We start from the raw sequence: 18269 nt of genomic DNA, 5'->3' as shown, positions 1-18269 counted from the left end.
AAACAATATGTTAAAACCATACAACATTCTCAAAATCAAAAAGGTGTCAAAACCATAAACCTATGTTCCCTGTTCAATATCATGTGATTCTATAATAGACTGTGTCTATTTTGCTTTTTTATACGAACCCCCTGACATTGTGTTTGCTATTTTGTATTTGTATATCTGTATTTTGTGCTTTGTCAATAAAAAAAAAAAAAAAAAAAGGATAAGCGGAAGCGAATGGATGGATAGATGGATGGACCCCACGTGGTTACGTTGGTCTGCTTAGTCACGTGACCGCACAGCAACAAATCACAGCAGAGCCGGAAAAGGAGGCGGAGCAAAGTGTGTGTGCAGGAGAGGAGTCGAGCAGAGAGAGCTGCTTTTTTATGAAACGGGAGTAAAGTAGTAAACTTACAGGAACATATACCACTACCAACGTTGGGATTAATTTCTGCATCGATCTGCACACCCTTGTCTCCTGGATCGTAGCTCAGATCAGCGTGAACCACGTGGGTCTCTGCTCCCTGATCTGTTTCTTAAGACTTCCAGCTTCATCACGGAGTTTCTGTCGGTTTGTGGGCTCATCTAAAGGTAAGCACCGAGCTAACTTTAATGTGGGTTCAGTTTATGTTGAGTTTATCTCTCTTGAGAAATAATAGATTGCTTGGTATACACTGGAGTTAGACAGACTGTAGAGTTTGGGATTGTCTGCAACATTATAATCTGGCGGTTGCTATGGGGTAAGAATACATACAGAAAAATAGTCTTTGAATATGAACAAAGGGTGCAGGGCAGGAGAAGAGCCAACCCTCAGGACAGGAAGCCACGGGTACATTGTGGGAGCGCAGCGTCGTTTTCGGGGTCTACGAATCAAAACAAACACACTGTGTGGGAACGACGACTACAAGAAAGATGCTTAAAAGCAGCTCAAAAGAGAACGGACTGTATAGAGACCGATTGCGTCCAGAGGCGAAGCAGCGGTACTTGCAGAAAAAAGCTGCATTGGAAATGTGGACCCGTATGAAATACGCCCGTGGAGTGGAAACCCTGAAGACCAACCGCTACTGACTTAGCCTGACATATTTTCGGACCTTGGGCCTGTTCTTCGTACGTCGCTTACTACATCCAAGATCAAATGACACATCCAAGACCAAACCATCGCGCTAACCGTGAGCTCGCTAATCCGGTTCCCCGAACACACCTGCTGTTGACGATTAGTACAGCTGGACGCAGTAATGTGACATCACTGGGTGTCGTAAAAGGGGCTACGCATCGATAGTAGAAACATTGATCGGCAACCCGCTGATTGGTCGGCGAAAATGTCGAAGGGGCGTGCTCGGTATTTTCCGGCAGCAGAGCAAGAACTCATGAGTGAGGGATTTCAGGAGTTTCAGAGTTTAATTAAAACGCAAGAGAACACTGCAAAGGCTGCAAAAGCAAGGAGAGAGGGCTGGCAGAAAGTTGCTGACAAATCAAACTCGTAGGTAATTTAATAATAATAATAATAATGGATTGGGTTTATATAGCGCTTTCCAAGGCACCCAAAGCGCTTTACGATACCACTATTCATTCACTCCCACATTCACACACTGGTGGAGGCAGCTACGGTTGTAGCCAGGCTGCCATATCACGCCATCGGCCCCTCTGGCCAACACCAGTAGGCGGTAGGGTAGATCTATCATATGACACTATATTGTCCAATATCATATGGCATTATATTATATTATAATATGTTATATTATATCCCCTTTCACATTAGAGCCACAACAGGACCCACAAGAACATGGGAACAAGTAAAAGTGGAATACAGGAGTATTCTACAGAATGGTAATATTTATCTCTTAGATTGCTTTTCGTCTCTTGGCAAGGTAATACTGGCCTGTAATACTCTGTTAGTTTGTTCATAACAGCAACCAAGAAAAGGGCAGAGGAAAAAAAGACAGGTGGTGGTCCTGCAGCCCCTGTCAACAAGTTGGTTAAGTAAATAATACCCTCACGGGAATATCGATATCTCTCAATGAGCACACTGTCGCGCTGAGCTAAAGGATCCTGTCTATCCCGCAATATATGCTGAATTCTGAGGACTCTCCTTATCAATCTTGCACCTTCCGCAATGGGTTGGTCGCGTATACGGACAGGACATGGCTGCGACAGGCTTCCCAAATCCACCTTCGCTTTTATAGCCGTGGTCTCCCATCTTGATTACACGAAGTAATTTACAATTACTACTCTGAAATATGAATTACATCTGTACTAATCACATACATGTAATAGAATGTTAATAGTTCATTTCCCTTTTTTAGGAAATGACCTGTATGTATCTGTGTGACATCAATACAAGGATCAAGTGCTGCATTATCTTTAGTTACATTGATAATATTTATTTATGGTGAAACAGTGGTGGAATATCGCTGTTGCTTTCGTATAAATGAAGCAGACATACCTGCGTGGCCGCGATCTAATCCTGTTTACATAAAGTAAACCTGCTCCCGAGCAGGTTTACGCTTACGGCTCTGTTGCTATGACAGCAAGTCCCGGATGAGCTTCGGGGAACCGAACGATCCAGGATCACGCGAAATCGTCAACAATCTAATCCAGCTAACTTACTTAGCGAGGTACGAAGAACAGGCCCCTTGTCTGTGGAGTCAGCGCGTACAAGTCGTCATTCAAACAAAGGTAAGTCAGCTCGAGTACTGCGAGTGAAACGCGTTTGATTTCCCTGCAAACATTCAGAATAGTGCAGCATAAATTCATTCATGAGGGGAAATTACAGTGAGAACATGTGGAGGCTGTTAGGTGGATAACATAGTGAGTTCAGTGCATTGATGAGACACTGTCCTGAAGGATTGTTGTTCTTTATGGTTAAAGAAATTGCACTAATTTATTCATATTTATTATAAATAATTCTAATTACACATCTTGCTTCCATGTTTGTATTCTGTGTCACTAAAAATACATTTTATTTTAGTTTTATATATTGATTAATGACCTGCAGAATCTCCTTATTATATTAAGTGATTCATAATTGTCACTTTATGCTTTCTCCATCTCTAAAGTGATGACATCCTTGCATTACATACTTTAGGTTCATTCTCTGCAGGCAGGTTTCTGACAGAGAACAGGCAGATTTAGAAAATAACATGCATTGATCTGTGGCACAAGGACTGTTACAGATGAACCTGCATACTGGGTTTTGCTGGGTAATATGACCAAAATACAGCCAGAGGTTGGCCATAAGATGGACTTCTCCTCTTCAGCTGCCCAAAAAAAGGCTCTTGATCAAAACATAAACAGACCATCTTGTAGTGACAGGGAAAAGGAGCCGTCCTCAAAACAGAAAAATCCCACCTGCTACTGTGGAGGAGTTGACACTGCTATTGGATACTTTGCTGGAACACAGTAAAGCTGTGGGTTGTGGGAATGAACCATAATGTTTTATCTAGGGGTCTAGATTTATGCCTGTAGTGCACTGCCGTGTAAATAATTTGCATTTACTGAATATATACTGACTGAGTCCCACTGTTCAAAAGTTGAATAAAGAAACAAACAAATTTTTGCCTCTTTTTTTTTTTTTTTTTTTTTTTTTTTTTTTAATTAAAACCACCTTATAGAACATCACATCAGTTACAGTGTAGAATCAATGTCATTTATAGTTTACAAATGACAGAATGTTTACACAAAATCATGAGTGTTTACATGATATCACCCACTACTAACGTTACTTTATTTACTGTATCTTTTGAAAAAAATACAGCAAATTTAACAGCACAAGACTTAAGAATATTTAACAGGAGCAGGTTTCATTCTTCCCTGGTTTTATTATCACACTGTTCACCAAAACGCAGCAAACCTTCACAATCTTATCCTGAAGGGTCACCTCTTCACCCTCACATGGAAGAAGTAATCTGATTGGCATGGTGGTATGTTTGAAGCAGGTCCCTTGTGTAGCGCTGGAACCCAGTCACGATGTGTTTCATCCATTTAATAGGCTGGTTTGCTGCAATAATGCCAAATAATTAGCAACTCTATAAATAGAAGGTAGTTCTGCAAAATCACTCAGTAGGATGTTTGTTCTGATTTGTTATGACCTCAGGGCGCATAGAAAATAAAACTAATAGGCTATAAAGAGTGATATGAACACATTTAGAACTTACCGGAATGAAAATGTCTGGAGCACCAACAGATATTTGGAGATGGAAGAGAACTGCACGTCAGCTCGTCTCACAGCTGCTCTCCAGGCTAGACGCCTTCGTTTTTTGCTAACATCGATACACGAGCTGCCTCATGTTGCTTCCAGGTTGGGAAAGAATGAAAAGATAAACCATTTTCAACCTTATTCTGTTGCCGGTCGTGCGATCGAACATTGCAGCGGACCACACAGCAAATACGAACCATGGCTGTTGTGTGTGACTTCGCTCCCTTTTCACTTGCGGTAGACCCCCAAAATGGCGGATCGGGCCAAAATCCTTTCCACGCCCACCCCCGTGACATCACCCTATTGGGCTTTGGAGCGTGATGTCCAAAGCCCTATTGAATCACGCTCCAAAGCCCAATAGTTGCTAATTATTTGGCATTATTGCAGCAAACCAGTCTATGAAATGGGTGAAACACATCGTGACTGGGTTCCAGCGCTACACAAGGGACCTGCTTCAAACAAACCACCATCAGATTACTTCTTCCATGTGAGGGTGAAGAGGTGACCCTCCTGGATAAGATGGTGAAGGTTTGCTGCGTTTGTTGAACAGTGTGATAATAAAACCAGGGAAAAATGAAGCCTGCTCCTGTTAAATATTCTTTAGTCTTGTGCTGTTAAAATTGCTGTATTTTTTCAAAAGATACAGTAAATAAAGTAATGTTAGTAGTGGGTGATATCATGTAAACACTCATGATTCTGTGTAAACATTTTGTCATTTGTAAACTATAAATGACATGATTCTACATTGTAACTGATGTGATGTTCTATAAAGTGGTTTTAATAAAAAAAAAAAAAAAAAAAAGAGGCAAAAATTTGTTTGTTTCTTTATTCAACTTTTGAACAGTGGGACTCAGTCAGTACATATTCAGTAAATGCAAATTATTTACACAGCAGTGCACTACAGGCATAAATCTAGACCCCTAGATAAAACCCACAGCTTTACTGTGCTCCAGCAAAGTATCCAATAGCAGTGTCAACTCCTCCAAAGTAGCAGGTGTGATTTTCCTTTTTTGAGGACGGCTCCTTTTCCCTGTCACTACAGATGGTCTGTTTATGTTTTGATCAAGAGCCTTTTTTTGGGGCAGCTGAAGAGGAGAAGTCTATCTTATGGCCAACCTCTGGCTGTATCTTGGTCATATTACCCAGCAAAACCCAGTATGCAGGTTCATCTGTAACAGTCCTTGTGCCACAGATCAACACTGTTGCTTCTACATTAAACAGAAGAGCAGCGACATGGCTGCAGGTCTCTGCGACTCGGGCCATACAGGTGCAGTGGGCGGCTTCAACCTTCCCTGTGATGCTCACAGTGACCCATGGCTGCAATGCTGGTTCATTCAGTCTTTGAGAGTGCAGTGAAACACACACAGACAAAGTCCTTTTAAATACAAGAACTATGAGCCAAGGCCGACGTAAATGTGTTTTATCTACTTTATCATAAATGTAACAAAGTGTTTAGAAAGTTAGCACATACATGTAATTTTTCATTTCTTTATGTGTCCATCTATAGAACGCTGCATGTTATATTCTAAATCTGCCTGTTCTCTGTCAGAAACCTGCCTGCAGAAAATGAACCTAAAGTATGTAATGCAAGGATGTCATCACTTTAGAGATGGAGAAAGCATAAAGTGACAATTATGAATCACTTAGTATGATCAGGAGATTCTGCAGGTCATTAATCAATGTATAAAACTAAAATAAAATGTATTTTTAGTGACACAGGATACAAACATGGAAGCAAGATGTATAATTAGAATTATTTATAATAAATATGAATAAATTAGTGCAATTTCTTTAACCATAAAGAACAACAATCCTTCAGGACAGTGTCTCATCAATGCACTGAACTCACTATGTTATCCCTCTAACAGTCTCCACATGTTCTCACTGTAATTTCCCCTCATGAATGAATTTATGCTGCACTAATCTGAATGTTTGCAGGGAAATCAAACGCATTTCACTCGCAGTACTCGAGCTGACTTACCTTTGTTTGAATGACGACTTGTACGCGCTGACTCCACAGACAATGTCAGGCTACATATGTAGCGGTTGGTCTTCAGGGTTTCTACTCCACGGGCATATTTCATACGGGTCCACATTTCCAATGCAGCTATTTTGTGCAAGTACCGCTGCTTCGCCTCTGGACGCAATCGGTCTCTATACAGTTCATTCTCTTTTGAGCTGCTTTTAAGCATCTTTCTTGTAGTCGTCGTTCCAACACAGTGTTGATTCGTAGACCCCGAAAATGGCGCTGTGCTCCCTTAATGCATTGCGGCGTGACGTCAACTCCAAAGCCCTATAGAGATTGTTTGAACTCATGATCTGTATAAAAGACACCTGTCCACAGCCTCAAACAGTCAGACTCCAAACTCCGCCATGGCCAAGACCAAAGAGCTTTCGAAGGACACCAGGAAAAGTATTGTAGACCTGCACCAGACTGGGAAGAGTGAATCTACAATAGGCAAGCAGCTTGGTGTGAAAAAATCAACTGTGGGAGCAATCATCAGAAAATGGAAGACATACAAGACCACTGATAATCTCCCACGATCTGGGGCTCCACGCAAGATCTCATCCCGTGGGGTCAAAATGATCATGAGAACGGTGAGCAAAGATCCCAGAACCACACGGGGGGACCTGGTGAATGACCTGCAGAGAGCTGGGACCAAAGTAACAAAGGTCACCATCAGTAACACACTACAACGGCAGGGAATCAAATCCCGCAGTGCCAGACGTGTTCCGCTGCTGAAGCCAGTGCATGTCCAGGCCCGTCTGAAGTTTGCCAGAGAGCACATGGATGATACAGCAGAGGATTGGGAGAATGTTATGTGGTCAGATGAAACCAAAGTAGAACTTTTTGGTATAAACTCAACTCGTCGTGTTTGGAGGACGAAGAATACTGAGTTGCATCCCAAGAACATCATACCTACTGTGAAGCATGGGGGTGGAAACATCATGCTATGGGGCTGTTTTTCTGCCAAGGGGACAGGACGACTGATCCGTGTTAAGGACAGAATGAATGGGGCCATGTATCGTGAGATTTTGAGCCAAAACCACCTTCCATCAGTGAGAACTTTGAAGATGAAACGAGGCTGGGTCTTCCAACATGACAATGATCCAAAACACACCGCCCGGGACACAAAGGAGTGGCTCCGTAAGAAGCATTTGAAAGTCCTGGAGTGGCCTAGCCAGTCTCCAGACCTCAACCCCATAGAAAATCTGTGGCGGGAGTTGAAAGTCCGTGTTGCTCGGCGACAGCCCCAAAACATCACTGCTCTCGAGAAGATCTGCATGGAGGAATGGGCCAAAATACCAGCTACTGTGTGTGCAAACCTGGTAAAGACCTATAGTAAACGTTTGACCTCTGTTATTGCCAACAAAGGTTATGTTACAAAGTATTGAGTTGTATTTTTGTTATTGACCAAATACTTATTTTCCACCCTGATTTACGAATAAATTCTTTACAAATCCTACCATGTGAATTCATGCATTTTTTTTTTTTCACATTCTGTCTCTCACAGTTGAAGTGTACATCTGGTGCAAATTACTGACCTCTGTCATCATTTTAGGTGGGGGAACTTGCACAATCGGTGGCTGACTAAATACTTTTTTGCCCCACTGTATTATTAACTGCAATAGCCGGTCGCATGACAGCCACGGGAAGCCGACGTGTAAAGAGATCGGTTGTTATCGGATTACGTCGTTGAAGAGAAATTGTTCGAGCCATGTTTCCGAAGTAACAAAGAGGCGACGGGTGGCCTGGATTGCAGCCATTCAAAGACCAAATATAACGTCCCAGAACACTCCAGCTCACAGGTTAGTCTGCTCCAAGCATTTCCACAAAGGTCAGTCTGCTGTTGTAGTTAATACGTCATTTTTCTTAACATAATTGGTGATATAGGTTACAAGCAAGTCTGGCGCTGAACAGAAATTGTCGTGCTATGCTTCTATGTTTATTGTGCATAAATAGTAAATTGTCCTGACACAATATTGTGTTTTGCTTCTGTTATTACCATGGTACATTGACAAAAACATATACTTTTATTCACAGGATAAAACAGTTCTGTATCACTAATTGCCCAGTACGATTACAGCATACAATATTATTGTCACTGCTACATTTCTGTAATACTACCAGAAATTATTTCCACTACTAATTAATTACCATTGAGCTCAAAGGTCCTATTAATAAACGGTTAACGAATGTGTATTTATGAACACGATTTGTGAGACTGGTAAACTTATGATATGTACGATGGTCTTTACTTTCTACACGGTGCATTTCAAGGTCCTGTACCCATCCGTCGGTAAACTGTACCTGGGCTTGCTGCAGTGACCTGAAGTTACTAAACGTCAGGAGTGTATGCACTCACTCCAAGAACCGTATAATTATAAATATGAGCGTGGTGAAAGTTGGGCAGCACGCTGACGTATTTTGTCTCTCTGTGTGCTCGTAAGGGTCTGACCCTTTCACTGGTTTGATTTTTTTCCTTGTATCTTTTCTTTCACTTTTCATCAAGTCTGTCTTTGTACGGACCGGCATTGTTCTCCTTCGTTTTGTACATACCTTTTTGGGGGGCAAAGAAAAAGCAAGAATTTATTGGAACCGAAGAATGAACGTTTTGCGGTGCTGCAAATGCTTGCATTTGATGCGGTACTTGGATTGTCTTGCCACGAGTTCACGGCATGCAATGCGCGAAAGTCACGTGGTCTGTCAATCTCTATAGGATGATCTCCAGATGCACCTGTATTTTATTTTCTTCCAGCGCAAATACAGATGTCCGATTCTTCACCTGGAAATAAAAGTCTCCAAAAGGTCGCTACCATAAAAATCCGTGAAATCGGTGAAGTGTGTTCACAGTTTATTGTGAACACGTTGACAGAGTGAGAGACTGTTTGCAGAAAAACACCAACTAATCATTAGCTCAGCATGCTGAGAGAAGCTGAGCGCTCGCTTGCTTGTTCAATTATTTCCATCTCGCTTTGACTGCAGCTGTAACCTGACGTATTCCAGCAGATAGAGATATATATATATATATATATATATATATATATATATATATATATATATATATATATATATATGTGTGTGTGTGTGTGTGTATATATATATATATATATATATATATATATATATATATATATATATATGTATATATATATATATGTATATATGTATGTGTGTGTGTGTGTGTGTGTGTGTGTGTGTGTGTGTATATATATATATGTATATATATATACACAGATCTGGCATTTGGAATTATTTTGGTTTTCATGTGACGTATGACCCTGAAGGTAAGCGAGTCATGGACTAAAGTAAAACAGTATGTTGGAAGTGCCATGCAATGCTCAATTACATGGGTGGGAGCTAGTGTGTTAGCGCAGTTAGCTCGTTAACGTGTTGGCCGTCTAGCCCCATGCACGGGGCGATCGGCGGTAGCTCGTTAACGGAGATTTGCCGTGTTGTGGCGTTAAGGTCATTTCAACAAGATTAACCTGAAAGCACTAGTGGGAACACAACGAATATGACTGCACATTTACGCCGACATCATCCTAGTGCAAAGACAAAGATGAGTGATTCCTCAATCAGATACAGGGCTCGCAATATCGCTAGCCTGACGTCCCGAGGCTAGCGATTTTTTTCAGTCGGGGTACCAAAATCTATCTCTGCCCTGCCCGTCGGGCTATTGTAGGAAGGAAAAATATATGTCAATGCTTTTGCATTCTTTTGGAAATGTAGCTGGGTAATTATGTCATTGGCATCGGTGAGCCACTGTCAATATGTGACATATTGAAATCGCGTTTCAATTTGCGCTTGTTTTTTTGCTTTCACTTTGCAATCGTGCGAACTGTGTATAGAGAGCGACAGCACTGATCTTTGAGTGATGATAATTTGTGCACCAATTCCTCTGACATCGTCTTATTAATCGTTAGCTTACTACGCAAACATGACAAGTGAAATGTCCCGCAGCAAGCTTAAACATGTGAGAGGTTGATCGCGCAGAGAATCGCTGAGCTTATGTGAGTGCGTGTGTAAAAGCAGCAGAATATATATTTTAGTTCTGCTGAGCCAAATAAGACAGGTCAGCGTGAAGAAGTGACAGCCAAAGAAAAGCTTACCACAAAACAGAGAAGTTATGACAAATCAGACTATAAGGCAAAAAGAAAGTGCAGTTCTATGGTTTCATGGACAAAAGAATTTCTGTGGCTGCAATATGAGCTATATAACCAGGGGTGCACATAAGTGGTGTGCATACAGTGGGGCAAAAAAGTATTTAGTCAGCCACCGATTGTGCAAGTTCCCCCACTTAAAATGATGACAGAGGTCAGTAATTTGCACCAGAGGTACACTTCAACTGTGAGAGACAGAATATGAAAAAAAAATCCATGAATCCACATGGTAGGATTTGTAAAGAATTTATTCGTAAATTAGGGTGGAAAATAAGTATTTGGTCAATAACAAAAATACAACTCAATACTTTGTAACATAACCTTTGTTGGCAATAACAGAGGTCAAACGTTTACTATAGGTCTTTACCAGGTTTGCACACACCGTAGCTGGTATTTTGGCCCATTCCTCCATGCAGATCTTCTCGAGAGCAGTGATGTTTTGGGGCTGTCGCCGAGCAACACGGACTTTCAACTCCCGCCACAGATTTTCTATGGGGTTGAGGCCTGGAGACTGGCTAAGCCACTCCAGGACTTTCAAATGCTTCTTACGGAGCCACTCCTTTGTTGCCCGGGCGGTGTGTTTTGGATCATTGTCATGTTGGAAGACCCAGCCTCGTTTCATCTTCAAAGTTCTCACTGATGGAAGGACGTTTTGGCTCAAAATCTCACGATACATGGCCCCATTCATTCTGTCCTTAACACGGATCAGTCGTCCTGTCCCCTTGGCACAAAAACAGCCCCATAGCATGATGTTTCCACCCCCATGCTTCACAGTAGGTATGGTGTTCTTGGGATGCAACTCAGTATTCTTCTTCCTCCAAACACGACGAGTTGAGTTTATACCAAAAAGTTCTACTTTGGTTTCATCTGACCACATGACATTCTCCCAATCCTCTGCTGTATCATCCATGTGCTCTCTGGCAAACTTCAGACGGGCCTGGACATGCACTGGCTTCAGCAGCGGAACACGTCTGGCACTGCGGGATTTGATTCCCTGCCGTTGTAGTGTGTTACTGATGGTGACCTTTGTTACTTTGGTCCCAGCTCTCTGAAGGTCATTCACCAGGTCCCCCCGTGTGGTTCTGGGATCTTTGCTCACCGTTCTCATGATCATTTTGACCCCACGGGATGAGATCTTGCGTGGAGCCCCAGATCGAGGGAGATTATCAGTGGTCTTGTATGTCTTCCATTTTCTGATGATTGCTCCCACAGTTGATTTTTTCACACCAAGCTGCTTGCCTATTGAAGATTCACTCTTCCCAGTCTGGTGCAGGTCTACAATACTTTTCCTGGTGTCCTTCGAAAGCTCTTTGGTCTTGGCCATGGCGGAGTTTGGAGTCTGACTGTTTGAGGCTGTGGACAGGTGTCTTTTATACAGATGATGAGTTCAAACAGGTGCCATTCATACAGGTAACGAGTGGGGGACAGAAAAGCTTCTTACAGAAGACGTTACAGGTCTGTGAGAGCCAGAGATTTTCCTTGTTTGAGGTGACCAAATACTTATTTTCCACCCTAATTTACGAATAAATTCTTTACAAATCCTACCATGTGAATTCATGGATTTTTTTTTCACATTCTGTCTCTCACAGTTGAAGTGTACCTCTGGTGCAAATTACTGACCTCTGTCATCATTTTAAGTGGGGGAACTTGCACAATCAGTGGCTGACTAAATACTTTTTTGCCCCACTATATATATATATATATATATATATATATATATATATATATATATATATATATATATATATATATATATATATATTTATTAGGGCTGGGCCATATTATACCATTCACGGTAATACCGGTATAATGTTAGGCAACGATAGGAAAATGAAATATCGCGATAGAATGGGAGTAAAACGCGCATGCGCAGTGCCTTTGTTTTCATACGCACATGGCCGAGTGTTGAGTGAAACAGATGAACCAGAATTGGTTTGTAAAAATGGTGCAACTTCAGTGATGTGGAACTGGTTTGGTGTTTGTCCGTCAGATACACAACAAAGCACATTTTTTTGCAGAACATGCAAGCGGCCGTCGTTATTGTCATATTTGTCGGACTAAGATGCTCTTAAATCTGGGAGTAATCTGGGTCCTAAACTCCGTATTCTTCAGGTCAAACAACACTGCAGCATCACTGAGAGTTAAAAACTGTCTAAATTCTTTCATCTTTAATAAAACGATCAGCATTGCTGCTTTACCAGGTGTAACTATAAAGTTTAACTTCCAGGCATCCATGAAAACAAAAGTTATTACATTTAACGGAGTTAGAAGTTAGCAGGAAGCTAGCGGAAGTTAGCTCGCTCGTTTCGCTAGTTACCTAAGCATGATATAGCACGTTCTGACGGAGAGATTTCTGAAAAAAATCAAACGTACAGCTCTGCTATCACTTCCAACATAAATGAAGACAGGAAACTAAACAGCAGTGACGTTTGTAGGGTTACTGAAGTTGGGCTAGCTGGTATATAATGATGTGCTACGTGATCGCTAGCGACACAGCTATGTTAGCATAACATAAACAGTGAAGCTGGAGGACGAACACTAACACTTTTCCACTTATAAAAGTTAACGTGAAGGTTCTTCATGGTTAGAGACAAATGCAATCGCATGGCAGGATACTGTAAACGGACCAAACTTCAGTCAGGAGAACAACTGAGATAATCCATCCACAATACGAGGTTAGTCATTAATATACTGCAACAACATGGGAATAGAGCAGCTGCCAGAGAATTCAACATTAATGAATCAATGGTACAGAAGTGGAGGAAGCAAGAAGAATGAGTTTAATAAAGTTTGATTTATCTGACTGCTTTGTTTCGCTTAATGTGCCTTATAATCCCGTGCACCTTATGGTCCGAAAAATGCGTACTGCACACTGCAGTTTAATGTTGCAAAGCACCTCTTTTTAACTTCAGTGGATATTATACATGGTTATGCTCAGGATATGTCAGCCCATTTCTACTGGAAATGCCTTTTGGTTAAACTTTCAGCAAGGAATTTGCATTTGCACTGTTACATTTTTATAAAGCTTTAATGTACATAAAAACCAGCTTCTTGTTTAAGTGAAAATAAATGGAAGGTTGTCTTTTTGCGCTAGTAATATTGTGGAGTTGTATTTTGTCTCGCATCAATTATATCGTCGGTTATATCGTTATCGCAAATTTTCAAATATATATCGTGATAAATATTTTTGGCCATATCGCCCTGCTCTAATATATATATATATATATATATATATATATATATATATATATATATATATATATATATATATATATATATATATATATATATATATATATATATAATATTTGTGTACATGACAGCATTGCTGTCCAGCATTGTGTTTATCAAAACTCTTTTTACAAGTCCTGCTGTGTGTGTGTCCCCCAGGTGATTAACAGGAGGAGAAGAGTCTGGTGGTGCAACGGAGGAACAATTTCATCCATTTGGACTCAGCTCAGTCACTACAGAGGAAACAATCAATGACTTCAACACAAAAGGTGAGAAAAATATCACAGTTACAATTAGGGATGCACCGATACCGATACTGGTATCGGGGCCGATACTGTAAAATGTGTGTGTACTCATACTCGTAAAAGTTAAGCGATACCATGAACCGATAATAATGTAGCCCGGATGGGAATTTGGGAGTAGATACTCATAATTCCCATGGACTTAAATGCCACGGTAACATAAGGTGTTCACAGTTGATGTTATGTGATGTAACTGTACCCAGAATGTAATTTGCCCTGTAATATGTCACAAGGTAAATACAGGTAATTAGAGCAATCAAACTGTTATGTTAATCATAAAGTATTATTTTATGGTATGTAACTCTGAATGGAGTTTAAATATTGTTCAGAGTTCTAATTTTCTGGAGGCCCATGAAGGTATCATAAAACGGGACCTGTGTATCTGTTGCAATGGAGGAGGAGAAGAGAACGGCATAGAGAGATGCACGAGGTTAGCTGAACCAAAGTGAGAGACTCGGCTAGTTTTACTGAGGTTAACTAGCACAAAAGAGTGTGTGACTAGAAAGCTAACCGTGTGAGAGCTTCACAACAGAGTGTGGGTGAAGTGACTTTTTGTTTCAACGGTCGCACCACCGTGGAGTGGATTTAGTGTGGGACTGGTGAACGGTGACCTACCGAGCAACGGAACTGTAAGTCAGACTTTTGTGCTCTTACTGGGGAGAAGAGGATTTTTCTCCATCGTCTGGCGTGAGCAGCAAACAGGCCTGCAACAAGTGTGAATGTGAGTGTGTGTGGGGCCCATGTGTGAATATTGTGTGTTTAGTGGATTTATATAACGTGTTTTGGAGTGTATATTAGTGAGTCACTTACCAAAAGGTGATAACATGAGTTGGGTTGTGTAATATAATTTGAAAGGGAATTATTTCATTTATACAGTACAGTGTATTTCATTTGGTTAAGGAATTGGAATATTATTTGAGTTTAAAAAAGGGATGTGTTGTGATGTGTTCAGTAAACGTTTCGTTTGTGTTAAAGAGTTGCCTGGGGTCGTTTCTTTACTACTGGTTAAGTTTAACTTGTGTGTGGTAGAAGTATCGGTTTTTGTACTCAATATCTGCAAGTACTCAGATCCAAGTATCGGTATCGTATCGGTTTGGAAAAATGGGTGTCGTTGCATCCCTAGTTACAATATTACTGAAAGCTGGTGTGTTTTTAAAAACATGATAACAGCAGCTTTATCTTTTGCATCCTGGGCTCATGTCATGATCTGGTACAGGGATTCAACGCAGAGCGGTAAGGTATCTCCAAGGTGTGGTTTATTTACAGTGCAGTGCAATAAATGTACAGTGAAGGGATCCAAAAACTCCGGGGGGAATCACAGGGTAACTCGCTCACGTCTTCTCCGCTCACACTCACACACTTTCCCGTAGCAGGGAGGTCGCAGGTCCGGGGGGGGGGGGGAGATCTGAAGCAGACGAGAAGGCAGGTCACCAACAAATCACAAGTCACGGATATGAAGCACAAGAGCTGTGAGAACACTAACGTTAGGGGTACAATCATCCAGCGACGAGAGGATCTGTGTTTCAGCCTAAAATAGTGCTCCCAGTGATGATGGGTGAGTGTTGTCAGGTGTGTGTGTGGGCCAAGGGCAGGAGCCCACAGTGAGCTCCGCCCACGCAGAGAGGGAGAAAACAGCAACAGCAATTGTAGCCTTGTGGGGCCGACCGGGCAGGCACGGAGACCATGACAGCTCATCCATATATACAGAATCTACATTCGAATCAGAAACCACAGAAGTTACAAGAAAATACAAAGATCTTTTTTTATAAGCATACATTGAAACAACAATATCATCAGTTGAACTTGAAATTTCTTATGCGTAAAAGATTTTCTCTGCTGATCAATATTTCTTCAATAATGTCATTTTCATTACAACTCTCATTGTAGCACATCATTGTAATGTGATACTGCCACCAGAAGGTGGTGGAAACACACCTACAATGTGTTTGTTGACATGTTTGATTCCACCAATGGAGGGAGTTTCAGTTTGTTCCACGACTGCATTTCACTCACTGCCTCTGTTTGTATCTCTGTCACTGCAGGACCAACATGGAGCGAGAAGTCAGCGCTCTCAGGAGGCCGACAAACCTCACAGAAGAAAAGGAGAGAAAACCTACAGCTGTGATGAGTGTGGAAAGTCTTTTACCCAGGCTGGAGACTTAAAAAGACACCAACTCATCCACAGTGGAGTTAAACCTTACAGCTGTGACTTGTGTGGAAAGTCTTTTACCCTGGCTGGAAGCTTAAAAACTCACCAACTCTTCCACAGTGGAGTTAAAGCGTACAGCTGTGACTTGTGTGGAAAGTCTTTTACCGAGGCTGGAAGCTTGAAAAAACACCAACTCATCCACAGTGGAGTTAAACCTTACAGCTGTGACTTGTGTGGAAAGTCTTTTACCGAGGCTGGACACTTGAAAAAACACCAATTCATCCACAGTGGAGTTAAACCTTACAGCTGTGACTTCTGTGGAAAGTCTTTTACCTGGGCTGGAGACTTGAAAAAACACCAACTCATCCACAGTGGAGTTAAACCTTACAGCTGTGACTTGTGTGGAAAGTCTTTTACCCTGGCTGGAAGCTTGAAAAGACACCAACTCATCCACAGTGGAGTTAAACCTTACAGCTGTAACTTCTGTGGAAAGTCTTTTACCTGGGCTGGAGACTTGAAAAAACACCAACTCATCCACAGTGGAGTTAAACCTTACAGCTGTGACTTGTGTGGAAAGTCTTTTACCGAGGCTGGAAGCTTGAAAAGACACCAACTCATCCACAGTGGAGTTAAACTTTACAGCTGTGACTTGTGTGGAAAGTCTTTTACCCAGGCTGGAAACTTAAAAACACACCAACTCATCCACAGTGGAGTTAAACCTTACAGCTGTGACTTGTGTGGAAAGTCTTTTACCCGGGCTGGAAGGTTAAAAACCCACCAACTCTTCCACAGTGGAGTTAAAGCGTACAGCTGTGACTTGTGTGGAAAGTCTTTTAACGAGGCTGGACGCTTGAAAAAACACCAACTCATCCACAGTGGAGTTAAACCTTACAGCTGTGACTTGTGTGGAAAGTCTTTTACCGAGGCTGGAAGCTTGAAAAAACACCAACTCATCCACAGTGGAGTTAAACCTTACAGCTGTGAGTTGTGTGGAAAGTCTTTTACCCGGGCTGGAGACTTGAAAAAACACCAACTCATCCACAGTGGAGTTAAACCTTACAGCTGTGACTTGTGTGGAAAGTCTTTTACCCTGGCTGGAAGCTTGAAAAGACACCAACTCATCCACAGTGGATTTAAACCTTACATCTGTGACTTGTGTGGAAAGTCTTTTACCGAGGCTGGACACTTAAAAACACACCAACTCATCCACAGTGGATTTAAACCTTACAGCTGTGACTTGTGTGGAAAGTCTTTTACCGGGGGTGGAAACTTAAAAACACACCAACTCATCCACAGTGGATTTAAACCTTACAGCTGTGAGTTGTGTGGAAAGTCTTTTACCCAGGTTGGAAACTTAAAAAGACACCAACTCATCCACAGTGGCGTTAAAGCGTACAGCTGTGAGTTGTGTGGAAAGTCTTTTACCGAGGCTGGAACCTTAAAAAGACACCAACTCATCCACAGTTGATTTAAAGCACACAACTGTGAGTTGTGTGGTAAGGCTTTTGCTCTAAATAGCGACTTACACAGGCATCTAGTTACCCACTCTGGAATTAAGGCGTACAGCTGCGACTTTTGTAGAAAAAGTTTCAGTGACAAACAGTACCAAAATATTCACCTACGGATTCACACTGGAATTGATGTTTCCTGCTGTGATCAGTGTGGGAAACTGTCTACAACCGATGCACAGCTACAACAACTCTCTGAGGAGAGACCTTATAAATGTGACCTGTGTGAGAAGACTTTTAAAGCTCCAAATCAGCTGAAAAAACACCAACAGATCCACACCAGAAAGTAACTCTACAAGTGCAGTTACTGTGAGGATGTATTGATTTTTTATCTTGTAATTTTAACCTGATTGTTTGGAAAAAGTCTGATCAGTAAACTTATGGAGTTATACTGAATGAACTGTTTTGAACAATGAAGACTCATTTTCATTCAGTAAGCTGAGTGTTGTAATGTAAACAGTAAAATGTAATTGGACGTTGGCAGAGATGCTTTTTATTTCAGGCGACGTTCAGGATAAAAACGTTGAAGGAATTCCCTGATTTACAATGTCTTTGTTTAGAAGTGGAGCAAAGAACATGGATCCATTTCTCAACCCTGTCGTCACTGTGGTGGTGGGAAAGCGTTTCTCTTTGACCTTTGTGGAATCACGAATCCAATCACGAACGGGACCTAAAAGCACATCAACGTAGACACACTGGAGACAAAATGAACTACTGCAAAGAATGTGGGAGAG

The 18269-nt window shown here is 41.5% G+C and overlaps 1 protein-coding gene across 1 annotated transcript; it reads left to right on the top strand.

Annotated features, from left to right (window-relative positions):
- The first annotated feature begins 328 nt into the window (after positions 1-328).
- On the top strand, positions 329-17583 carry LOC146635086 (uncharacterized). Its single transcript, XM_085344541.1, has 3 exons — positions 329-576; positions 13736-13845; positions 15921-17583. Exons 2-3 carry the CDS (start codon positions 13828-13830, stop codon positions 17493-17495), a joined length of 1593 nt encoding a protein of 530 aa, XP_085200667.1. The 5' UTR covers positions 329-576; positions 13736-13827; the 3' UTR covers positions 17496-17583.
- Positions 17584-18269: the final 686 nt, after the last annotated feature.

This window comes from Diplotaxodon limnothrissa, linkage group LG3 (genome assembly GCF_057381915.1).
Source record: "Diplotaxodon limnothrissa isolate DT_005_m linkage group LG3, D_limnothrissa_male_GT1.1, whole genome shotgun sequence".
NCBI lineage: Eukaryota > Metazoa > Chordata > Actinopteri > Cichliformes > Cichlidae > Diplotaxodon > Diplotaxodon limnothrissa.
The sequence above is the reverse complement of the archived record's forward strand: the minus strand, read 5'-3'. Positions and strand labels throughout refer to the sequence as shown.